Genomic DNA, 25,810 nt, shown 5'->3' on the forward strand with positions numbered 1-25,810 from the left:
ATGTTAACACATGATCTGCAGACAGAGTGTGAGTGTGTGTGTTCACCTGAACGTCCGTAAGTCTCTGTTCCATCACAGGATACTCTGTAACCGCCGTGGATGGGATGGACAGCTTGGCCTCGCACTGTTGTAGCCATGCCAACAGTGTGGCTATAGTTTCCTTGTAACGAGCCGGGGGCAAGCTCTCCAAAACTAGAGGCACACAGAGAGATATGTCAGAGAGGCTGTAGGCGTTGTTGGAGCGCTGCAAAAGGCAAGTATGACATTTCTTTCTGGTTAACTTTTCTATTCCTTCTTAAAAAGCTTCCATGATTTGATCTCAAATGTGCTGACTTGAGTCTATAGGAGAAAGTCGTTTTTGTGGCTTTCTTTCAGGTCAATTATTTTCTATTTGCTTCTGAACTGAATTTAAATCTATATCATTCATCTTGCTATATCCATGTGTGAGTGGTTAAATATGTGTATTGGATATGTACAAAAGTGCAGAGTGTGGAAGAAGCTGTCTGACTGAGTAAAAAAGCAGACTGTCAGCATCTTTCTCTATTCTTCCTCCTCCCTCTTCCTTCTTAATTTTCTCAGTGACTATTCTTTTAGTTTTCTCCTTCTTTTCAATCATTGTACTCCCCATGATTATAAATAGCTGTGCGCTCTTGTTTTGTCTGTCTCATTTGGTTATTCTGTTCTTGGTGGGCGATGCTTTCAGCTCATGTTTCTATCTCATTAAGTCTTATTGTCAATGTTTTCACAGGGAGCATCTTAACACAGTAACACTTAACACTACAAATAGGAACCAATGACTCACCCTCACCCGCTTCTCAGCATGCAGACAGGTGAGAAGGTGTAACCACACGGGTGAGTGCTAGCAGACTGTTCACACATGAGTCACTCGACTTGTAAATCAGTGGTAAAATTGGCTTTGAGACATTTAATTTAAACGTGTTTAGAGTCAGGATGACAGAAAACTAGAGAGTCTAAGTGAGATTTTCCTTGTTTTATTTTACGGGAGAATGTAGATTGCTTTGCTGCATGATCCGGTGGGAGCTGTCAGGGTGTGGAGGTCCTCAGAGGGGGCCTTAGGTAAATCACAATCTAATTTACCATAAAAACGCCATAAAGCAACGTCTGTAAAACCTTACACAGAACACATCCAACTGCAAACGAGGTCAACTATAACTCATTTTAAACCCATATAAGTTTGAACTCTTTCTACAAAGTAAAAAGAAGTGGATGGTGTTAGGACATGAATTTTTAAATGGTCTTGTTCTTGATTCCTTTCCTATTATTACTAGAATTGACCTACCTACTCCTCAAATAGAGAGTTCATTATCAGGCATGGATCACCAGGTGTAGTAACAAAGGTTAACTCTGCACTCCCTTACCCAGCTGCAGCTGCCTCTCTCTGGCCCTCAGGTCCTCCAGCACCTGCCGGTAGTGCTCTTTGAAGGCACTGATGTCAGCGTCAAGGAAAGCTGAAGGGTCCTCGTCCCCTTCCTTCTCCTCCTTCAGCTCCTTCAGGTGCTTCTCCAGAAGATCCACCTGAGGCTGCAGCGAGGCCAGGCGAGCCACCTCCTCCTGTCAGGACAGAGGGGGTTGTTACCATGGAGGTTAAGAGAAAAGCTCTATGGTTATTTTCCGTACTACTACAATATAAAGTGATCAGCTGCTGATAACATTTATAGAGTGGTGCTATCAGTAAACCTGGCATTAGAAGAGTGAGCAGGTCTGAGTCTTTGTAGCAGCTCAGTAAACTACTGATATCTTGAGCCTTTATCAGAGCTTAGCAGGATGTTATTTCAGATCAGGGAAGTTTCTGTTAACCTTTAAGGTCCATCAGCTTCCAGGAGAAACGACTCAAAGTTGCCGGATCAGAGAGCCTATTCTGAAAGGAAACATTGGGTCCAGTACACCCAGTTTGTTTGTTGAACGCTGCTGTAAAATCTGTTTGCTAAGTAGAACAAAAATATTTCCAGCAAGTGAGTAATAAGTCACATTTTGAGGTGCTGGTTGGATGATTTTGTTTAAACTTTGGACAGAGCCAGGTGACCCCCCTGCTTCCAGACTTAAAACAAAAGCATGCTAATATCAGTGCCTCCTTTAACCCTCTGCAATGAGGGGACTGCCTATTGTTCTGATGTTCTGAATTATCTTGAAACACCAATATTCCGAAGAAAAAATCCATCGGAAAAAAACAAATTAATCTTTTTAAACCCATGAGAGGAAATTAAAGGGAACTTGAAATTGAAAAGTTCCTAAAAACACAAACTACTATGTGATTACTCAAACAAGCAGAAAAAGTGTATTTGTTGGGGTTTCTTTTCAGTAGCACATTAATCAACATTTAGTGTCTTGTTTGGATGACAAAAAGTAAGAAGTATCAGTAGGGATGTAGCCGTTAGGGCAGGTTAATACTCTCTAAACTGTACTGGGTTGGCTTTGAATGCAGCTGAGTAACTTAAACTCCAGCCTAAAGCCCCGCTCCACTTCATGAATAATGTTAGAAAACACAAGCATTCATAACCTCAGCAGAGTCTATGTTTTCATAAGCTGACAGTTGGCGGCACAGTTTGCCATGGGGAAGGTTGTTTCAGAAATTTGAATAAATACTTTTTGCTGAAGTCTTTCCTGTTTAATACGGAGATATGAACACAGAACGTTTTCATGTGTGAGTGTGTGTTCACCATTTGTGTGTGTGAAGTGCAGATTACTCCAGCTAACAAGTATTTGATATTCCCAGTATTACTTATATATGCATTTACTTTTTTTCTTGCCCTAACTTTTATTTTTTTCCAGTTTTCTTTATTTTTTTTGCACTCCTTAATTTCTATACGTTTTTTGACTAAATAAGTGCCATTATTATATTGATGCTAATGATGATGCACGGGAGGGCTACTCCCCATAAGCTATGCTTCAGCCCTCCCGCTTCTACTAATTTTGTTCATTTGTGTGGATGAATTATACGTTTTTGTTTTTGTTTTAGTAGAATAAATTAAAAATTAAAAAAAGTGGAAATGTGTGGGCGCACTTCTGAGGGAAAGCTTGTTTGTGTGAATTGGTCTGACACATCTTCCAAGAAAAATCGAACTCCAGCACTCCATGTCTTATTTTCTCCTTGCTTCTCCTGATCATTTCTTCCTTTTAATTCATTCTTAATCAATCTCCATTCGTATTGCTCTCGTATGTCTGTGGTATTTACTCCTCTCTATACCTTCTTTTGTGTCCTCTCGTTCACTTTAATTATGCCTCCCCTCTTCTTATATCTCCTTTTAAAAGAATGTTCCCCAGAACAGCTTGTCACCTCTCTTCTCCTGTTGTTTGGATGTTCTAAATGAACGTGCGTGTTTTCGCCAGTCAATACTCATTCACAAACACATAGGTTAAAATCAGGGCTTTTCAGAGTCTGAACCTCCCCTGAAACTGCAAAAATTGTCCCCATTAAAAAGTATAATAAGAGTAGTGGATTTCTGATAACTATCCTTGGATTGCTTTGATTCTGAAGAAAACGTAAAGCCTTGTCATTCCCAGGCAAGTTATTGGTTCATTTCTATATCTTAAAAAAATGAGTTTTTTGACATGACACAAATTTGCCCCTCTGCATCCCCCCCTCTAACCGTGGTCCCTTGGGGAGGCCTCAGTTAGCTGGGAAATCGATACCACAGTCAATCCTGAAATCCGTACAAAGGTAGAGCCATGAGAACAATTAGCTTAGCCTAGCATAACAACTAGAAGCGAGGGAAAACAGCAAGCCCGTCTCAGTCTAAAGTTTAAAAAAGTGTCCAGCACATTTACATTTACTACACGATTATGGTTCATTAATCTGCCATTTTTGAGGAGCCAGGCTAGCTTCAGCTAAGTTCTCGTAGTATTCAGAGGGATAACATATCAGATGGGTTTCCTCATAATCTTGGAAGAAAGATTCCAACAACTTCTGTTTCTTCTTGCACTATTTTCATCGTCTTATTTCTTAGGTATGTTTATGTTGCATTGTTGGAGGATCCTAGGAGCCTGTTGGAGGATTGTCATTGCCAACCAAGTAAAGATATGGTATGAAGAAAAAATGAAAAACCAAACAAACAAAAAAGGAAATTGTGTGTGATGTTTATCTGTTTGCTAATTACAGATTTTAGGGGTCATTTTGAAGTCAATTTGGGTTGAGAGCACTTTCTTCCACTCACCCTGCACCGGTCCAGCTGTACTTTGAGAGGTTCTGGTTCAGAGGCTGGGGGCGCCTGCACTTTGAGCCAGCTCTCACTGGTCTCCACCGCCTGCTCACACTGCTCAAACAGGCTGTAGAAGGCCAGCACCTGCAGGACACACACACAGCAACATGTTAACTAAAAGAGAAATAAGCCTCATGTAAACTCCCACACAACATCTGTTTTGCAGTAGAGCTGCATCATAAGTCAAAGTGAGCAAACTCTTTCCGCACCCGCGATAATGTGAGAGTGAGTCACATCGCATTTAAATTCATGCTGTGTAGCCTGCCTGGGTAGCAATTGTGTTGTCTAAATTATATGCATAGTAAATCTTTGCTATTCATTGCCTATGGACAACTTCAGAGGAAATACTGTGGGCACCATATGCTTCAAATAGAGAAAGAAAAATATGGCTATATAGTGACTAGGGGTGTAACAGTATCCGTATTCGTCCCGTACCGTCACGGTTCGGACATCACGGTTCGCCACACGACGAATACGCCTTTTTTTTTTACGAGTGGGAAAAAAGTCTGTCATTCAGGGCAGTATCCACTACACTATTTATAATCCAGGGGGCGGTATTGCGCCTAAAAGCTTTACCAGCCGCCCTTAAACAACACATGAAGAACAAGAAGAAACAACAACAAAACGAACAAAATACAAGAAGAAGAAAAGTATGGCGATTTCAGATAACACACAGGAGCTAGAACCCACCTGCTTCTTTTAAATCAGCTGTGTGGGAACATTTTGGGTTCCCTGTGGACTACAACAACGATGGAGTGCGCGAGTGGTGGATCGGACGAGGACGGTGTGTCGACGTTGTTCGATAGCGGTGCGGTATGCTAATGGACACGCCAAACATGCTAAATCATATCAGAAGGCATCACCGAGATTTGCCAATCACCGGAGCCGGCAAAAGACAACAGCAGTTCAACAGCTGATCCCCGCTGTTTTTAAGAAGACCATAGACATGAGAGCCGAGAGACCAAAATAAATAACGGAAGCTTTTGGCATATGTTTTTCAACGACTATGCGCTCTTAACACTTTCTTATTATTTATGATGTCATATTTTCAAGACATCCTTTTTAGTTTTACAGCTAGATGAAACCTTTTTGTTTGACATCAGCCATTATAGATAATATGGCCATCTGAGTGTGTGTGGTACTGTTTGTGGTCCGTTTTTAACTGTTTAATACAGTTAATTATTCAAAATGTCAGAGTTCCTTATTTTTAAACTGAAACTTGCACTACTGTTCAAAAATAAATAACAACAAACCTGGAATTATGCATTTGGGAGTTTTTTTGGCTTTTTCTTGTTGTACCGAACCCGTACCGAACCGTGACCCCCAAACCGAGGTATGAACCGAACCGTGACTTCTGTGAACCGTTACACCCCTAATAGTGACACTTGTTGGTGCTTCCTGTCTACAATTTGAGAAAAAGCTGACAAATGACTGTCCACAGTATAATGTTGTATTCATTAAAGCAGAAGAACTTAAGAAACCAGTGTTTTGAAGATAATATGAATTGCAAATGGCATTTTAAAACTATTTCTCAACTATTTTTCACATAAATATAAACACATTTGATGATGTAAGCGAGATCAAAATAATATAGCTTTAAAAAAAAAAACCTAATTGGATTATCATTGTAATACCTGCATGCTTTAAAGCATTTGAGTGCAGATTCTCCTCACTTTCTGAAGTTGATTGAAACAAAGTGCGTGATGACATGTGAGTGGACATGATGAGTGTGTGTGTGTGTGTGTGTGTGTGTGTGTGTGTGTGTGTGTGTGTGTGTGTGTGTGTGTGTGTGTGTACCTTTGTCTGGTAAGCCAGCCATGCCAGCTTGTCTGCCAACAGGGCACAGAACCCCACCCAGCGCTGGTTCAGCTGCTCCGCTGCCTGGGCAATGTCATCAGCACGCATTCCCTCTGGAGGGGGGGGGGGGGGGACATATCACACACATACTCAGTGATACATGCTTCACAGTTCACATGGTTATGATTGGTGTCTCTGTAGGGGACAGACATGAACACACGCTCTCCTGGTGAATGTCATCTGTAGGAGAGGTGAGGCGAGCCATCAATATTCTGCTCACAAAGTCTGTTTTTATGCCCCTGAACACCGGGACTCACACTCTCTCATGGTGCATTCACACTCACTGGCAACATTTGTGTGATGTAAATGGCCAATTTAAGTGTAAAAGTCCAATGCCCGGCAAAATGAAAACCTCCAAGACGTTGCAGGAGGTGGGAAATCAATCCTAAAGTTGTACAAAGATGGATTCACAATCCGGCCTCTCAAAGGGCAGACTGAGGCCCATCAGCTGGATAATAATTGGACCTGGCTCGCAGGTCTCCAGATTGCTGCTCCTTCCAGTAATCCTACCTATACTAGCTTCCATTTACTTGTACAACGTTTGTGGATGCTGGCTGGCCACACACACACACACACACACACACACACACACACACACACACACACACACACACACACACACACACACACACACACACACACACACACACACACACACACACACACACACACACACACACACACACACACACACACACACACACACCACACACACACACACACACACACACACACACACACACACACACACACACACACACACACACACACACACACACACACACACACACACACACACACACACACACACACACACACACACACACACACACACACACACACACACACACGTAAGTTGAGCGCTGTCCAGTGTTTACGGCAGTGAAAGTGAAAAGTATAAATGGAGTGTTTCTGCTTTCAGAAGCCCCAACAATAACACAAGGACAGAGGAGAGGACACGAAGAGAAGCATCCCTCTCTTTCTGTCTCTTCCTCTCTCTATCAGCGTTTCTATGGCGACAAGGGGAGAGGGTGGGACAGGTGGAGGCGTTGCCATGGGGACAGACAGGGCGTGTGTGTGTGCATGCATGGGAATTTGTGTGTGTGAGTGGGAGAGTTACCCTGCTCGACCAGGGTCTGCGCCGTGCGCGTGGCTTCCTGAAGCTTCCGGAACTTCTCCGGCCGCTCTCGCTCTATCGCCTGTGGCAAAGAGAGATAGGAAGTTAAAGGACAGGAGACAGACACGGAGAGGCAGCGAGAGAAAAAGTACCAGGTACCAGGAGAATTATTATTGAATACACAGAAGAAGAAAATCAATGTCCAATTCAACAGGCTATTTCTTCCAAAGAGTGAGAGCTCCTGCAGCATCGACCTCTGACCTCATTCTGCTCTGACATTTAGGACAACCTCAGCATTTCATGGGCCAACAACGGATATGTGTAGGTTTTTGCTGCATTTTAGTGGCAAAATAACAATATTGCAAACAAGTTATGTTATTTTTTAATCTGTTCGAAATAAAGACTGAAAAAAAAAACAAAAAAAAACTTAAAGGGGTAGTTAAGACAAATATTTTATGTTGAGATTTAGATGAGAAGAACAATAATACTCGATTGCCTGTGTGCTAAATATGAAGGTAGTGGCGTGTATTCACCAGCACTTTGTCGTACAGCTCCTGGATGCTGCCGTCTTTGCGTGACACGGAGCACTCGGGGCTCTGCAGGATGGCCTCTCCTCGGGTCATGTAGCTGTGCAACTCTGTGAAGTCCACATCAAACCTGAGGACACACACACGGGCATGGACTTGGTCATTTAGTACATATATCTTTAACATGTATTTACATCAAGAAGAACAAATATTGAATAAATGAGCAAGTAGTTTCAGTTTGTGCTTTGTGCCCTTTACATTCCAAGTTAATGAAACCAACAAAACATAACAAAAAAAAATAGTTGACATAATTTAGAAGTGAAAACTGCAAATACAAATAAAATAAAAAATATATATAAATATATACAGGTGCATCTCAATAAATTAGAATATTGTGGAAAAATTTTAAAAAGTGAAACTCGTATATTATATGGATTCATTACACACATTATTTCAAGCCTTTATTTGTTTTAATCTTGATGATTACGCCTTACAGCTAATGAAAACCCCAAAACGAGTATCTCAGAAAATTAGAATATTGTGAAAAAGTTCAATATTGTAGACTCCCGGTGTCACACTCTTATCAGCTAATGAACTCAAACCACCTGCGAAGGTTTCCTGAGCCTTTAAATGGTCTCTCAGTCTGGTTGAGTAGGCTTCACAATCATGGGGAAGACTGCTGACTTGACAGTTGTCCAGAAGACAGTCATTGACACCCTCCACAAGGAGGGTAAGCCTCAAAAGGTCATTGCTAAAGAAGCTGGCTGTTCACAGAGTGCTGTATCCAAGCATATCCATAGAAAGTTGAGTGGAAGGAAAAAGCGTGGTAGGAAAAGGTGCACAAGCAACAGTGATAATCGCAGCCTTGAGAGGATTGTCAAGCAAAGGCCATTACAACATGTGGGGCAGCTTCACAAGGGCTAAGGAGAAAAAGACATGGTCTATTGCTCAGTGGTCCAAAGTCCTCTTTTCAGATGAAAGTACATTTTGCATTTCATTTGGAAATCAAGGCCCCAGAGTCTGGAGGAAGAGTGGAGAGGCACACAATCCAAGTTGCTTGAAGTCCAGTGTGAAGTTTCCACAGTCAGTGATGATTTGGGGAGCCATGTCATCTGCTGGTGTTGGTCTACTGTGTTCTCTCAAGTCCAAAATCAACGCAGCCATCTACCAGGACATTTTAGGGCACTTCATGCTTCCTTCTTCTGACAAGCTTTATGGAGATGCTGATTTCATTTTCCAGCAGGACTTGGCACCTGCGCACACTGCCAAAAGTACTAAGACCTGGTTTAGTGACCATGGAGATACTGTGCTTGATTGGCCAGCAAACTGGCCTGACCTGAACCCTATAGAGAATCTATGGGTATATTGTCAAGAGGAAGATGAGAGACACGAGAGCCAACAATGCAGACGAGCTGAAGGCCGCTATCAAAGCAACCTGGGCTTCCATCACACCTCAGCAGAGCCACAGGCTGATCGCCTCCATGCCACGCCGCATTGATGCAGTCATTCATGCAAAAGGAGGCCCAACCAAGTACTGAGTGCAAACACATGAACATACTTTTCAGAAGGCCGACATTTCTGTATTAAAAATCCTTTTTTTTTATTGGTCTTATGTAATATTCTAGTTTTCTGAGATACTGATTTGGGGGTTTTCATTAGCTGTAAGCCGTAATCATCAAGATGAAAACAAATAAAGCCTTGAAATATTTCTCTTTGTGTAATGAATCCATATAATATACGAGTTTCACTTTTTGAATTGAATTAATGAAATAAATTAACTTCTCCACGATATTCTAATTTATTGAGATGCACCTGTATATGTAATTATACACTCAACACTTTTGGTATAATAATCATAATTATTATATGAACAATATTGAAAACAATAATAGACACATGATACAAACAGTATGATATTGTTTAATTGAAAAGGGAATTGTATTCTAATGTGGGTACTTGACATTTCCTAGAACACATCATTTTAAAGTCATCTATGTAATCACTTTAAAATAGCATAACAGCAGTGGTGGAGAAGTATTCACCTCCTTCACTTCGGAGAGTACTGTGGGTACTTAATTGTAACCCTGATAGCATCACTATCACATCATCAGGTTTATTAATGTTGTTCAGAAGACGTTTAAAGTTGCTGTATTAAAGCACAGTACTTAGTTAATGTACTCTCCACCACTGCATTCCTCCTCTAAGGTCTCTCTACACGTCGTAAGAGGATTTCCATCTCCTACTTTACTGCTATCAAAGGTTTACTTCAATTGTATCACTATCACATATCATCATTATCAGTTTGTGCAGTATTTCATCACCTACCAGCTGAGATAAGACAGCAGAAAGGGGTGCATGAAACTGAACATTTACCACAAGTTAGGAAAGAAGCTTTATATGGTGTGGTACTGATAATAATAATTCAAAGATGACCTCCTCACCTTTTCCTAAGTTCAGAATCCACCACAACTTGTCTCTTCTTCTGTGGTGGCGGTGACTCACGAGTCTGGCGCACAGCTGACATCTTCTCCCTTGTTGTCACCTTGGTAACGGTCGTGGCAACAGAGTGGGTCAGCTCCGACTGCTGGACCACGCTGACAACAGTCGACAGCTGCGCACAAAATCATTTAAAAAATAAACTTTTAGACACAGCGACAGATACAATATCCAGGGTTCATACACTTTTTCACCAATGATTTTCAATGACTTTTCCATGACATCTCCCTGACCTTTACCTCATTTTCCATGACCAAAATAATTACTCTTTCTCAGCGGTACCACTGAAAATTGTTAATTTTAACATGGAACAGGAAAATAAGGTCTGCATATGAAACATGTTGTGCCTATCTAAAACAAATCAAATAGTAGGCTTACTAGCTTCTGGCTAAAGCAACTGTAGACTAGAGGGCGTGATTGTAAACATCTCTCAGCAGCAAAATACCTCGACAGTTAAATGCCATTCTACGTTTCATTACTATACGATACAGTATTTATTATCATTATTCATAAGTTCATAAACTCAAGTACAATTGGGTACAATTTTGAGATACTTGTACTTTACTTAAGTATTTCAATGTTTTGCTACTTTGTACTTCTACTCCTCTACAATTCAGAGATAAATGGTAATGAATACTTTTAGTTACTTCACAGATGTGGATGAATGATGTGAAATATAATCAAGTCTTAAATCAGACTTTAGTTCCACCTGGAGTAAATTCACCAGCTACCCTGCAGAATACAAAGTCATTCAAACTAGCTGCACCTTCACCAGCTTTGAGAACACTTTCATGATCAATCATTATAAAACATATATATTATTCTGAAATGGACCAATCTGCATAATGACTACTTTTATTGTCGCTACTTTAACTACATTTTATGTAGCTGCTGAAGTTAGACCCTCATCGCGGAGCAGCAGAGTTCAGCCGACAGACAGGAAGATTCGAGCATACAGCTCGTGCTTCATTATAATATATTAAAATATAACACCATGCGTCATGATGGCACATAACAGCTCGCGGCCGCAGATTACTCCGGGTCCCAGACCCCCACAATATTTTTAATGCAGATCTACACGAATCACACAAACTACCTATTTTGGATTCAAAACGGCACATTTCGCCAAAAGGGATAAAGTATAGTATTATTACTATTTCGGCGATTAGATAAAATATAAATTATATTTGATGTAACTTTAGTTAAATGTCCATGACTTTTCCAAAAATATTGTTTTACATAACTTTTCCAGGGCCTGGAATTTGCATTTTGAATTTCCATGACTTTTCCAGGTTTTTAATGACCGTACGAACCCTGAATATCAGTTAACAAAGATCTGTCCAAACTAAACACATCCCAAAACCCCATGTAACACACACACACACACACACACACACATGCAAGCGCACACACACACTCAATCACTCTCAAACACACACTAACACACACAAAAACAGACAGACTAAATCACTACCTTATTTACTCAATCACTTACTCACAATCACACACACACACACACACACACACACACACTCACTCACACACTCACACACTCACAAACTCTCTCCAATGCAGTTTTCTTAAGGAGTCAAAAATCAATCAGAAATACATATGACCGTATGTCTGTGGAAACTCAACAGCTACAGTTGTGTGTGTTTGTATGGATGTGTGTGTGAGTGTATGTATTTAGACAGCGGCAAGAGGGTTAAGTAGCGACTCGGGAATTGTGTGACAGATTGTAACTGCACAAACAGAGGAGGGAGAAATCAGACAAATTGTTGGGTGCGTGTGCTTGTGCTGATTGTGAGCCTTGTTGGCTGCATTCTTGCGACCAGTTGTGTGTGTGTGTGTGTGTGTGTGTGTGTGTGTGTGTGTGTGTGTGTGTGTGTGTGTGTGTGTGTGTGTGTGTGTGTGTGTGTGGTGTGTGTGTGTGTGTGTGTGTGTGTGTGTGTGTGTGTGTGTAGGTTTTGTTCACCTACACTCGGGGAAGAGTCTGATGACAGTTAAGCATCGGGTGCAACTCCTAGGATAGCCTTGTCACCATGGAAACGTGCATGTGCGCAGCTGAAGTGGTTAGAGACGGCACGTAGAGGTCAGTCTGCTAATTATCAGACTGATTATAATGGATAAGTAATTTAGAAGGAGACCAAGACGGAATAAAGGGATGGTGTAAGAGCCACTTCAGCACATATCACATGTTATAGGAGTTATCATATTATTCAAGTGTAGGCACTCCAGAGGGCCCTGAGAATAAATGCAGCATCTTTATCAGCAATTCACACAACAGAAGCACTTTGTCTTTATCCTATCACTGTCAGGGAGCATGTCAGTTTTAAAGCACGGAAACTGAGAAGAGTGAAGAGTGATTATGAGGAGTGATAATTGTATGGCAGTGCTGTTTGATCCCTCATCCCTGGAACTGCTCAGGAAAGCGAAGGCAGGTGCAAAAGGATTACACACAAGTGTCAGTCCTAATTTGGGCCTACCCTCCTCAGTATGCTCCCCTGGCGTGTAATATAAACCTCTAGATGTTCAGTGACCCCTCTCCTCCAGTCCCATCACTCCTCTCTTTCCCTGAGGCCAAACACCTGCAGCTAGCCGTGCTCTGTTCGCTCACAGCAGTGTTTCTTTCTTTCAGCTACGAAGTCATGACATTCAGCTGTATAGGACACGTTTGCAATGCTGTCATCCGAATATAAAATCTGCTCTATAGATGTTCTAATGGTAGTGTACCTGGGAGCTGCTCATCTCCAGACTCTGGATCAGGCGGTCCCAGCGCTGGGCGAAGCTGTCCAGTCGGGCCTCCAGTTTGCTGGCCACCTCTTTGTTCTTGACGCTGGACAGCAGATCCTGACTCATGGAGCACAGCTTGTCCATGGTGGGACGCTTCACCTCCAGTTCTGCCTTCACCGTCTGGTGGGACATACACAAACACAGGGTGGGGTTTAAGCTTTCCTGGTGTTTGTACAGCTACGTGAAAGTGTTAGTGGTTTTGGTACAGGGAGACTCACAGCGAGGCGGCGGATGCAGGCAGTCATCTCCGCCTGGTCCTTCAGGTTGGTGGTCTTGATAGATCGAACATGCTCCTCCTTCTGAGTCAGCCAGGAGTCAAACAAAGACTGAGAGGAGAAGAGAGGAAGAAGGAGAGGACAAAAGATGAAAAATACAAAAATATCTGAAATGCATCCGTTAAAGATATATTGATAAAGACATGTGTATTTGATTCCTGTATAAGTAGCGCTGTTATCAAAGCAGTACATAAAATAAAAAAATAAAATAAATCCAGCAACCACAAATAATGCCTACAGTATGACCAGTTTTGTGTTTAATTCAAACTGATCAGCTTATCTTGTATAATCCAATGTTTTTATTTTAGCTCCCTCCATTATTAATAACAGAATATGAGCAAGTCGGATATCAAGACACTTTCAATTTCCTTCACAACGTATGCTGTGGCTAAAAATATAAAAAGGCGAATAAAGCAGAGAGAAAATATGATGACGTGAAAGTAATCAAAAACAGCAGCTAATTCACAATTCTTATCAAAGGACAGGATGGAAGTTTTAATTTAGTTTTGACATGCATGTGTAAGGATCTGGATGAGTACAATACTGCAGTGTGAAAGCGATGTAACTGGGTCAGCCACACCTCATCTGGCTTGCATTGTGATCACATCAATGATGGTTTAAACGCAATCGATACAGTATAACAACATTCTCCACCAGCAAGTTGCAAGATCAACTCACTGCCTTTTCCTGCAAGCAAGTCAAATAGAAGCAGCAGCAGCTATAATGAATGAAGCCTCCAAGGCCCCGATGATTATCTGCATATTTACATTTGCTCACAATTCATGCAGAACTCATATCAAAAGAACTATTAAGCTTGTGAAAAGCAAGTGTCAATGAAGTTCAAGAGGGCTGACCCCATGGTATTGATGTCCAATTCAAATGCAAAATATGCCAAAGATAACAAATGGAATATCACAAATCCACGGTGGTTTGTCAAATCGTCTGAAAACTAACTTCATCTTCAAAAAGCTTTGTTTTGTGTAAATTCCCAAACTGTTTGAGACTATCCTTCCCTTGGGGGCGGGAGTGGGTCAGTCTGTAGGGGATTGCATTTTGGACCGAAGGGTTGCCGGTTCACGTCCCGATCGGACCAACAAAGGTGTGGAGTGGTACTGGAGAAGGGCCAGTTCACCTCCTGGGCCACTACCGAAGTGCCCTTGAGCAAGGCACCTAACCCCCAACTACTCACTGGCGCCGGCTAGACTGGCTGCCTCCGCTCTCACCTCTCAACTGCATGTGTGCATATAACTGTGTGTGTATTTGTATATGTATGTGCATGTTGTAAAAAGTGTGTATGACCTGTATAAAAACGCATGTGTGTGTACGACAGAGTGGAAACTGAATTTCCCCCTCGGGGGATTAATAAAGGTCCATCTTCTTCTTCTGAATATGAAGTCTGTTTTAGCTTAATATTTCTGCATAAAGACTGCCAAATATGGAAGTAGACCAATCTGGATGATCTAACCTCATTATACATGCAGAAAACACTGCTGTGATATTTCCTCACACACACTCATACCTGTTCATTAGTGAAGTGCTGCCATTTCAGTAGAATCTCCTGAAGCAGGATCCAGCGTTCTTCTGTCCATCTGCAAATGGAGGCCCAGCGGTCACCTAGCACCTGCACACACACACACACACACACACACACACACACACGCACACGATCATCAATGGAATGTTACATTAGTACACAAAATCATTTGGAAATATTTCCCTCGAGGGACTGAAACATTCCCATCATGTTGCCTCGGAGGCTGATGGATCCACATCTTCACTTGCCAGTTCCATTTTAAGCTGCCAAACATGCAGCTCCATTCTCTTCTTCCTCGCAGCTGATCATGATTGTTGAAGGGCATGAAATACACTGACGACGAAGACAACATATATTTGTTTTCTTATTATATACAAGTGTATTGCGTCCAGTGGCAGAACAAAGAAAGTATAATGATGATCTGGAATAGTGCGGCAGGATTTGGATACATAACGATTTGTGATTATTTGGAGTGATATTGCAATTGCGATATGATTCATGATATTAGAGGGAATTATCATTTTTGAAACATGATTCACATTAGATCACTTTCATTGTATTTGAACCTGCGCTGCTGCACTAAAATGGAATGGTTTAATCAAACTGGACTGAATATTTAATGCTCTTATTCATTCATTCAAACACACACAGAGCAATGGCTGAGGAGTTGCTATGCGAAATGTGAGGATTAGTATCTTGAAGGAGACAGGGATTCAACCCTCCAACCCACTGACACACACAGAGAGCCTGCGAGATGTACAACTATATTTTTCCTGAATCCATTGTATCAGCATATTGGCAGCTGGCTGTTAGCTGAGTAAAATGGGAGAGACACTCTTCCGTTCCATTTAACTCTCACAGACGAAAGCCACAGTGTGACCACTGAACAGAGTCATCAGAGTGACAGAGACGACGGAGGCGGAGAGAGAGGGGAGGAAATAAAAAGACAATGAGATGCAGAAAAGTGTAAGACAAGAGAGAGGCTCAGCAGGTTAATCTTAAGATGAATGGCCTGTAATTAATCAAGTGACAGTTCAACGGCAGCAGGGAAGGCACCTCCATTTGCATTTTTACATTCCGACACACGCTGTTCCCTCAGCTATTTCACGCTCTTATCTTGTACTTAGGAATAAACCGCACTGCAGGAAACAGACACTTTAGAAAGCCCAACACAGAGTTGCATTAGGTTTCTCATAATAATGTTAAGTTTGATTATACTTTGCAAACAGAACAACTAGCACACTGTGTGCTGCATTGTTTTTGGGATTTGTTCCTCTACTAGTGACTTCTTTCTCTAACCACCTTCCTCAAAGATAACACATTGAACTTCCCAAGACTAACCCACCTTGACGTCTCCTTTTCTCCCCGCATTCACTTCCTATTTTCCAGTGTTGCAGCCCCACATCACGGTTCAAAACGTCCCTTATTTGTTCAACAGGATGCCATTCGACATCGCCGTCAAAGAGCACTAAGACAGAGGAGGCTAATGACTCTCCATCCATCTGTGCTTACGTAACGTCCCATAACTACATTATTAAAAAGCACCCGAGCCTCATTTCTTATAAATAACTACATGTAAACCATCAAGCCTTACAGCAGCTTACACAACCAGCTCTACTTCAAACTTACAACACTAAACTCTTAGTGCAACCGTTTTTACTGAGCCAAGAGCATAAAGGACCTTTTCTGTCACACACAAGGTCAGAGGTCGCAGCACTGCAGCATTTCATGAAGAGCTTCAGATGTTGCTCTACTGCTAATCAGCACCTACATCCTTTAGCCGTGGCAGTAACAATGTCAGGGTGCTTCATCGCAAAGTGCTTAGAAAGCAGTGGAAATCAGCGGCTGCAGTTTTAATAGATGTTAAGCTTTATTTTTGCAGGGAACAGGAGTTAACGAGGGGAACGAAGGCCCATGCATCAGGCGCTAAGAGAAACTAGCCACACAAACAGGCAGCAGAGTCTGGCTGATGATAACTTATGGAGTAAACAAAATCAGCAGAAAGCTGCAACGCGCTCACATAAAGCACATCTCGCCGGCAAGGTCTAATTACTGCGCTAGAGCAAAGACAAAACTATCTCCTGTTCAATCTATTTCCCCCCAGAAACAACAACCGGTAAGTGCTGAGCCGGCTTCAATCAGGAGAGAGAGAAATATTTTATAAAATGAAATGGAATTAGCCCTAAGGTATTTCTTTTACCACAAAGTTTCCTCGACGCTGTGTGTGATCAGCAAAGTGTGTGCGATGTGAACACAGATGTTACTCTAGGAGACAATGTGTGTGTGTGGTTACCTGGAGTTTGCTCTCCAAAGCCGCCGTGGCGCTGTCTCCGCTGGTCTCGTCCACCACCACCACCATGTGGGTCAGAGAGTTCACCCTCACCTGCTCCAGCTCCAGGTCCTCCTGCAGCAGCTGCAACAGGAACACACACCATGTGAAAGAGGGTTAATGGCAGGAGAGCTAAACAATGTTGCTTTACTGTAAGATCGAAGAGACCACAGAGCAAGGATTCAATTGGATTACTCGAACACAGACACAGGCAAACAGAACAGTTGTAGTTCACTTTGGATATAAGCTTCTCTTTTTGGGGCAGATTTTTAAAACTGTTATCAATAACATTTTAAAATCTTCTGGTCATTTTTGACATGTGAGAGTTTGACGTCAAACTTTTTAAATTATCTTGTTTGAAGTTGTTTTTTTTAGGAGTTTTAAAGTTTTATATTGTTGTCTAGTGCACAGAATGTTCCAATCTATGCCTTAACTTCAGCTTTTTAAAATACGTTCACATTAACCGCATTCTAACTCCTTTCACTCATTTAAATTAGATGTTTAACTGAGTCCTCAAGACAAATGTCAATGCTTCAACCTAACCTATCATTTCTTCTCTCTGCACTTATTTAAATTGATGGCTTTACTTCTGAAAAGTTCACAATTAAATCGACACTTCCATCAAAACCAAAAAAAACTTTAACTGCCAATTTAATTTATTTCAAATTAAATTGCCACTTTAACGTCTTTACCTATTCTAATTGCATTTTCAGCATCACACACACAACATTTCTTTAAAAAAAGTATTATTTGTTGTGTTTATTTTTATTCAAAAAGGAAGATTTCTTATTATAATTGAGCGATTGTTTAGTCAGGAACACTGTACTGTTGTGTTGTGTTCAGGAAGCTTCACATGCTGTAAACATTCAAGGCTTCCAGTAAGAGTCACCTTTCTATATTTTACATTATTCAATCTGTACACATAGTGATACCAAAACCTTGCAACAAAATAGAGCAAATCCCAACAACAAATCTTAAAGTGGCATTTTTCATATTGTGTAAAGCCTCCACTGCTGGTAACAGGATTCAATTTCCAAATCTTCTCTGAGAGCTCCCATTTTCTCCAGATGATTCTGCACTCCCAGTCGGAATGAGATTCCAGTGTGCAGCAGGGGAATTGGTTACGAAAACAACATAAAAGAAGTAGGACACACAAAAATAAACAAAACCCTGGTCTGCTGATTTTTGTTTCTGTTGCAGACCTATGATTTCTAAGTGGATGTCGGGGAGGCCGGTGTCAGTCCTCACTCTTGGGGTAAAGTTGTACAGCAGTTTTGTTTCAGAGGCCAATACCCCTATGTAATGGTATCCAAGGTTTCCTTTTGCCACTAGAGCGGGGTTGACGACACGCAATCCAAAGCAATAAGCAGCCGAAGGTTTTCAGTCAAAAAATGTAATTTATTAACAAAAAAGTATTGACTTAAATAGTCTCAAAATAACAAATCTAAATCAATATTTCGGCGATATACTTTCCTATATAAACTATGCTTTGCAGTCCAATTTGCAACACTAATCATTACAATTTGCGGTCGAAAAACTGTTCCGCTCCCCGTCTCGTCAGGTCTCAGAGCACCGCGGCTGTCCTCAATTACCTCACTTAAATAAACACCGGAAGGTACAAAGAAACAGATCATATTTACGATTTAAAATAAACAATAATTTCATCAAAAGATATTCACCATGGCAATATAAATCCTTTTCCATCATTAATTCATTTATCAAATTATGAAGCTAAATAATAACGTTGACTTCATTGTGGCTCTAACACCCTATGTTTAAAAGTGGCAGAAAACAAAAGCATAACCTGAAATGCAGTCATGGTCGACTTTTTTGATGCTTTACAGTTGTTGGAGGTCTTTACAACTTCAAAATCCACTTACTATTAAACACACTGCAGAACAACAAAAGCTCCATTTAGTAACTTTCAGTCCCAGTCGTCACGGAAACAAAGATGTTTTAGAAAGGATAAGAACTGCCACTCTTCTTAAACATAATACAAATCTGAAGTACGTGTGAATTCATTTCTACCAGCAGCAGTAAGATTTATTTTACATTTTGCATAATATGAGTAAAAGACCAGCAGAAGGAGGGGGGGCTGGTATACTGTACAATAAGGGGGATTTTATGCATCGTTGTCTCATAATCTGCAGGAATATGACACATGAATGGGCTCGGTTGCTGAAGTATAGGCTTTCCTGTTGTTCTCATAAAGCACATCTTTCATTAACTCCATGACGTTTTTCACTGAGGTTCAGTAAAAGTGGTTCAGAAAGACACGGGACCAGATTTGTGTTACTATTCGACGGCAGCCACCCACCTTGTGCTCTTCCACTTGGTGCTTGACGTCCTCCAGGTCAGGACCCATCGGTTGGGCCCCCATCCTTTTAATCCGCGCCTCCGTCACATCCAGCCAGTCGGTGAGCTGCTGCAGCTGCTGGTGCTGTAGGCCCATCAGCACTTCGTGGAGTCTGGGGGGTGAGAGACAGTTCGATGAGCTGTCAATCAAACGTTGATATGGTGGGCGTCAGTGCTCATCAGAAAGAGTCCAGCTCATGAGGAGGCCACAAGGTCAGATAAAGGTGTGGTTAAAGACTCTGATGCCTCAAGCAGCTGATTTAATTGGTAGACATGATAAGAGCTACCTCTCCTGTTCTTATACTGACCCCCTGCTGTTTTGTCTAAGTGCTGTTTGGTAGTCCAGTCCATGTCTGCACGGCTTTGTGAATCAACAAGATTATCAAAGCAGATAGCTGAGCAGTTAATTAAATTTGGCTATGTCAGTTATCATTGAATGCACCATAATTAGAAAGGCCTTTGTATCCAACAATGCCGGCTACTGTGTTCCTCTTCATTGTGTGAGAAGAGAAGAAACTTTATTCAAAGCAATAAATAAATCCTTTGAAACCATATGAATGTGTCTCCGGGTATCATTTTTCATTAGGCTTTGCATTCTTTCACACCCCTCAACACTTTCAATCTGTTTCAATGTCGTTGTTATGTATTCAAATATGCATTCTTTGGTACTTTCACTTGCTTATTTGACTTCATGTTAATGGATTGCTTTACATATGGTGGTTTTCTGGACTTAGCAACCACTCAAAGCACTTTAAAACACAATTTAGAATATGAAAAGTATGTCTTTATTTGATGGTATTTGGCCATAAGCCCTAGGATTGTACAATTATAAACTGAGACACGATGAACAAAGTTCTTGCAGTACTGGGGATCCGTTCCAGCTGCAAAGGACCTGGGTTTGAATACAACCCGGCACTTGTTATGGTGTCATTCCTTCAAGTGTGTGTACCTGGTCTGTCTCTCCATGCTTGCCACTCTCAGGTGTTCCCACCGGGCGTTCAGGAGGTTCATCTGCTCCCTGACTTCCGAGTCCTCGTCTTCACTCAGGTTCCTCTCCCCCAGCAGGGCGGCGCCGGCCCGGAGGACCCGCCCCACGCTGCCTTGATGGGTGGTCAGCTCCACCATGTAGCCCTGGAGACAGAGAGGACATCCCACACTCACACCGGTTCCTCTCATTTTGCATAATTAGGAGCACTTCACGTCACTAATCCCACTGAATTACCCTCATTCACTTTAACTGCTTTCAAAATACATTTCATCCTCTCAACTCAGAGCTAACTCTATTTCCTCTGAGTACTTAACTCCTATATGATCCTCACACAGCAAAATGGTCAGGGTTCATTTCATTTTGAAAGCATAAAAGTGGTAAGCGAGTCGGCCAAGTCCACATCTATTAGAGTTAATTCAACACTCTCAGATAGCTTTAAAACAGCTGCAGCTCTGTAGGAGGAGAGACATTAAAAAAATTACAGATCAATCCAAAATCAGGAGATGTTTTACTCTTAATGGAACAACCAGTATTTGTAGACTTGTTCCTCTTTTTCTCTGAGCATTTTTTAGTTTTTAGCCAACAACGGGGGCACATTACTGCTGCTCTGTTAACACTGTCAGAAACCATGATGTAAAATATTTAACATCTCATGCAATGAACATCTGGCTGTAGTATCATTCATGTGTGTACCCTGCGGAGCACATCTTTCTAGTATCAAACTGATGCTGTTAGGAAAAATAATCAATTCACATCATTTCTTTTTACGGGAATATAGACATGTACATTACCCGTTGGATATCACTTAATCTTAACACCACTCCTTTAAGAACACTAAATACCTTATTTGTAATGAGGTGCTTTTCTGTTAAGTGCAAAGTACTCTGAATTGTTGTTACCAGTTGAAAAAGCTGTTCTGATAGTATCACCAGTTACAGCAGACTGCACGGCTCTGGCTCTCACCTCGTGCGTGTGGAACTGCTCCTTCACCTCCTCCACATTGTCGGAGATGGGAGGCTGGCCCTGGAGCCCGTCTTCAGCCGACAGCAGCCAGGTCAACACCTTCAGATTCAAAATAACATATCACACTCGAAGTATAAGAGTGTGAGATATTCTGTTTGTCTACTAAGCTAAGTGGTTGCTATTGATGATGGAAACATTTGAATACATACAAAAAGAGCTCAGTAACAGCTGGTAACTGTAGTTGTTCTTAAACAGGAGGAAATAGGTCATTCTTTGGGGACCTTTTTCAGCGGCAAGATGGCGAATGTGAGATTGACTTCAAATAAAACTACAGTGTTTATCACGGTTATAAAGTTATACATCAGCCAGAGCAAAAGTGTGGCATGTTGATGTATTTTTAACGCTTTATGGACCAAAATAACTGAGCTCTGAGCCGATATATGAGGCTTTGATACACACAGTACTTTGGATCTATTGACTATCAGAAATATAAAAGCATAAAACAGAAGAATACATGAAATATAAGATATGAAAAAGGTCTTGATGACCACCATACCTCCTCCAGTGCGGCCTGGTAGCTCTCCAGGCTGGTGGAGCCTGGAGGCAGAGGACTGAGGCCCCGCTGCAGCTCCTCGTGACCCGGACTCAGGAACTAGAGAGGGGAGGGGCGGATGGGAGGTGACGGACAGAGATGATTGTGGAGAGGGAAATAAGTGTTGGGTTTGGGGGTAAGATGGGAAAAAAGGGTTGAGAAGTAGAGGAAATGTTAGGAAAAAGGGTTCGGGGGGAAAACACGCAGTACAGAGAAGATAGAGAGAGACGAGGAGAGGCCTGTTAGTGTAAGCCATTACCGTCGCTGACAAGCAGTTCTGGCCTCGCTCCAACCTCAACAACTTGTCCTCTTTCTATCTCTCTTCCCCCTATCTGTCTTTGTGTGCTGATCTGGACACTAACAACTTTTTATCTGGGCTCCATGCTCCTCCTCTCCCTCTATTCTTCTCTCTGCTCCTGAACAGATACACAAGGCTGATAACTGTCCAGCCTTCGTCACTTGTTTTGTATTGAGACTCAGAAATGACTGTACAGACTGTAAAGGAATCAAATGTTAAAATAAAAGCTTGATATTCATGTCCCTGACACTCTTAAACATGGTCTTTTTTAAATATTCTACTAGCAGGTACTAAATTGTCCTCAAAAACGTGTTTGACAGAGAAAACTAGATAATCGGTTTCTCTTATCTCAACATGTAAGCAACATTGTGGAGATAAGATGGGGGTTTTATATGCCGTGTTCTGCTTTACATTCCACTTTAAAAAGAACAGCGGGTGTGCTTCAATAAAGCTTACTAGACAAATTGAGCCCCCTGCTGTTACAGTAAATATCTGACAGTCTCTGAACACATTCCAGCGAATAATGAGCCCCATTTTGTGATAAGGCATGGGAACATTTCGAAATGTCATGTTGTGTTGATTTGTGTTTTCAAAGGGAGTGATATACAGAGGACCTTCAGTTTTATAAGGTTTACACTCTTTCCAGGTTGTAGCCTCATAGTCAATATCGATATTTGTATCTTATTATAAACAGGTAAAGTTTGCCGAATTATGATTCCTAATATTGCTCGATTGGGGAAAAAAGGGTTGTTAAAAAACCTTAGTTAGAATTACTTATATAATAAACACTAACATATCACACGCAAAACATTTCAACCATGAATTATTGCCTAAGCATCAAATAGTCCAACTTAACAAGTCCCATGGTTTCATGTACATACTTAGATATTTGAAGTAAATTCATATTTTGACAGTATTTCATCTTTTCAAACTAAGTCAGGTATTTACAAATTTAGACTAGGAATATTTGAAAGTACTTTTAAAGTGTTTTTATTTGGCAAAACCACCTTTAAAAATACAATTGCCTATATATATATAAAACCATAGACTTGCTAAGATGGACATTTTTAGTGAATGACGCAGACAAACAGTGGCAGCCGGATCGTGCACAGACAGATGGATGGACGTGTGGCGTGGAGTGTTAGAGCTGCAGGACACGGACCTGATCAGTACAACGCCTCCTCTTTTGCTCGGGCGACTTGACATATGCAGCCTGGGTGTAGGCATAGCTTTTATAGCGAGGCTGAGAGGAGGGACTCTGCACTCGGCCCTGAGCCACACTCACTGTGATCTGAGAGAGAGATGGAGAGACAGAGCAGGAGGGAGGGAGGGAGAGTTGGCAAGAGAGACCAGAAAAGAGAGTCGAAAGAATGCAAAACATCGAGCGAAAAGGATCCGAACGCCAAATTAAAATGAAGAGGAAGAGATGCAGCAGGCGGGAAGAAGGGACAAGGAGCGAGTGATGATGGGAAATGAGGATGAGGACAGATGAGAAAGAGAAGGAGCAGAAAAAAGTAACATGAATACACATAACCTCCGTTTCCATCCAAATGTCAAGCTAATTTTACGTGAACTTTTGAATGTAAAAATGAAACGTGTTTTTCCATCAGCAGAGTTAGAGCTGCTCAATTCATCGTATTTTAATCGCAATTACGATTTTGGCTTGCAACGATTACGAAAACAACGTAATCGAAATAAAACGATTATTTGTTTATTATTATAATTATTATTTTTTGTATTGGTTTTTCAGTTGAGTTCTACTTAAAGTTCAGGGTAAGCAACTGTTAAAAACATAATGTTCACTTTTTTTTTTTCAATAAATTGATGTTTTCAAAGTAAATGGATAATCGTTTTTAATAATCGTGATATCAATTATTGACCCAAATAATCGAGATTATGATTTTTGCCATAATCGAGCAGCCCTAAGCAGAGTGTCAAGAAACACATTTACAAGAAAATGGAAAGTCTCCAAAACTGATATTGGGTAGCAGTTATTACTCGCACTTCAGCAAACGTTATGGATGTTACCTGGAGATGAAATACTGCACAGACTGTGTCTAGCGCTGATGTTAGCAAACGTCAGACATATTTAGCATTTTATATTATCTTGGAATTGCTACTTCCTGTTACAAAGCAGTTATCCTATTCTTCAAATGCTACATTGGATTATTGTTAATGATGCATTAATGGGAAAGTAGCATTTTGTATTGAATACATAACATTTTGAGGCTTTGAGAAGATTGGTAGAAAAATAAAATGCAGAAAATCAAGTTAACACTTTCTGGTGCTTATGATATAGTTTTAATATGTATTCAAAGGCACCTAATCTTATTAAGCACATCGTTTTCCAACTAGAATCTTCAAAAGTGTCTTGGATGGAAACCCGGGTACCGTTTATGCTGACATGAGAGAGGGCAGAAGTAGACAGAGAGAGAACAGATGTGTTAATGCAGATGTGCACAATGACTGACAGACAGCAGCGCAGAGTCAAAGCAGATGTTGTGAGCAGCACCTATTCAACAAGCCAACCACACACACTCTCTTTCTGCCTGCTGATGTGTAGAAGTCATCAGTTTAACACTTGGTTTCCTCTCCAGGGAAAGAGATCACTGGCCTGTGTGGCTCTACACTCACTCTGCTCCATTTATCCCAAACGAGCAGCCGCTCTGAATGGCTGCAGTCAGCAATTCACCACCATCTATCGGTCGCTGGCTGGCAGCAACTGACTTTTGATTTCACAAGTTCTCATTAGGGGGGTACACTGAAATAAGCTCTTATTTTGAAGGGACAAATAACTCCTAATTGATGACAGATTCTCCCTCTTGATTGACATTTCCAAGCTGCCTTTCCTTTGACAGCCGGGTGATCTGCTGCATCGCTAAAACCGAGTCAACCGTTCCACCACAGACACCATAAAAGTGTAATCTCTTGCTGTCTCGGAGCTTTCTCCCCAGCTATCAATCTCTCCTTTCACCTCTATCCCCTGAATCTCCTTTTCTTCTTCTTCTCTTCTTCACCTGTCATCATCTATCTGTCTGTCTTCCTTTCTGTTTCGCCCCTCACTGTTTCCCCTTCACTCCATTTCAAAGTGGATTAGGCGTTTTTCTTTCTGTAAAGAGCAGACAGCCAGAGGCGACCCGGCCCTGGATCAAACGCTCCCTTGCAGGGTGTTTGTTTTCACCCGCTCCGAGCACCAGGCGGGCGGGGTTTAACTGCGCGGGGAAAATGTCACAGAAAAGCTGACTTTATGTAGTTTCCAGCAAAAACTTTGGCTACTTTATTTCCTTACTTTCATTTCCATGAACTATCATCCCTGAGTCCCAGGTGGGGGTAGGGTGGTGTTGATGTATGGAGGTGTTGATGTATGGAGGTGTTGACAGCGCCGCTTTGATGATGACAGATGAGGGAGGAGGCAGATAATAGCCGCTGTCAGTAACTCTTTTCTTCCTGACTCCTTCTCTTGTTTTAT

At 41.5% G+C, this 25,810-nt stretch overlaps 1 protein-coding gene across 8 annotated transcripts in view; it reads right to left on the bottom strand.

Annotated features, from left to right (window-relative positions):
* dmd (dystrophin) overlaps positions 1-25,810 on the bottom strand; it is a 182,536-nt gene that overhangs the window by 75,486 nt on the left and 81,240 nt on the right. For 7 of the 8 annotated variants that reach the window (XM_034216838.1, XM_034216835.1, XM_034216834.1 and 4 more), the window contains 16 exons: positions 23,504-23,632; positions 22,008-22,103; positions 21,452-21,550; positions 20,450-20,631; positions 19,463-19,613; positions 17,110-17,229; positions 14,802-14,903; positions 13,226-13,333; positions 12,948-13,127; positions 10,160-10,329; positions 7,725-7,848; positions 7,195-7,273; positions 6,015-6,127; positions 4,173-4,301; positions 1,380-1,572; positions 47-192 (listed from right to left, as the gene is read on the bottom strand). In XM_034216838.1, the coding sequence (XP_034072729.1) occupies positions 47-192; positions 1,380-1,572; positions 4,173-4,301; positions 6,015-6,127; positions 7,195-7,273; positions 7,725-7,848; positions 10,160-10,329; positions 12,948-13,127; positions 13,226-13,333; positions 14,802-14,903; positions 17,110-17,229; positions 19,463-19,613; positions 20,450-20,631; positions 21,452-21,550; positions 22,008-22,103; positions 23,504-23,632 (2,121 nt within the window). The remainder of the gene's footprint in view (positions 1-46; positions 193-1,379; positions 1,573-4,172; positions 4,302-6,014; positions 6,128-7,194; positions 7,274-7,724; positions 7,849-10,159; positions 10,330-12,947; positions 13,128-13,225; positions 13,334-14,801; positions 14,904-17,109; positions 17,230-19,462; positions 19,614-20,449; positions 20,632-21,451; positions 21,551-22,007; positions 22,104-23,503; positions 23,633-25,810) is intronic. The other variant, XM_034216839.1, reaches the window with a different exon arrangement.

This window comes from Gymnodraco acuticeps, unplaced genomic scaffold (genome assembly GCF_902827175.1).
Source record: "Gymnodraco acuticeps unplaced genomic scaffold, fGymAcu1.1, whole genome shotgun sequence".
NCBI lineage: Eukaryota > Metazoa > Chordata > Actinopteri > Perciformes > Bathydraconidae > Gymnodraco > Gymnodraco acuticeps.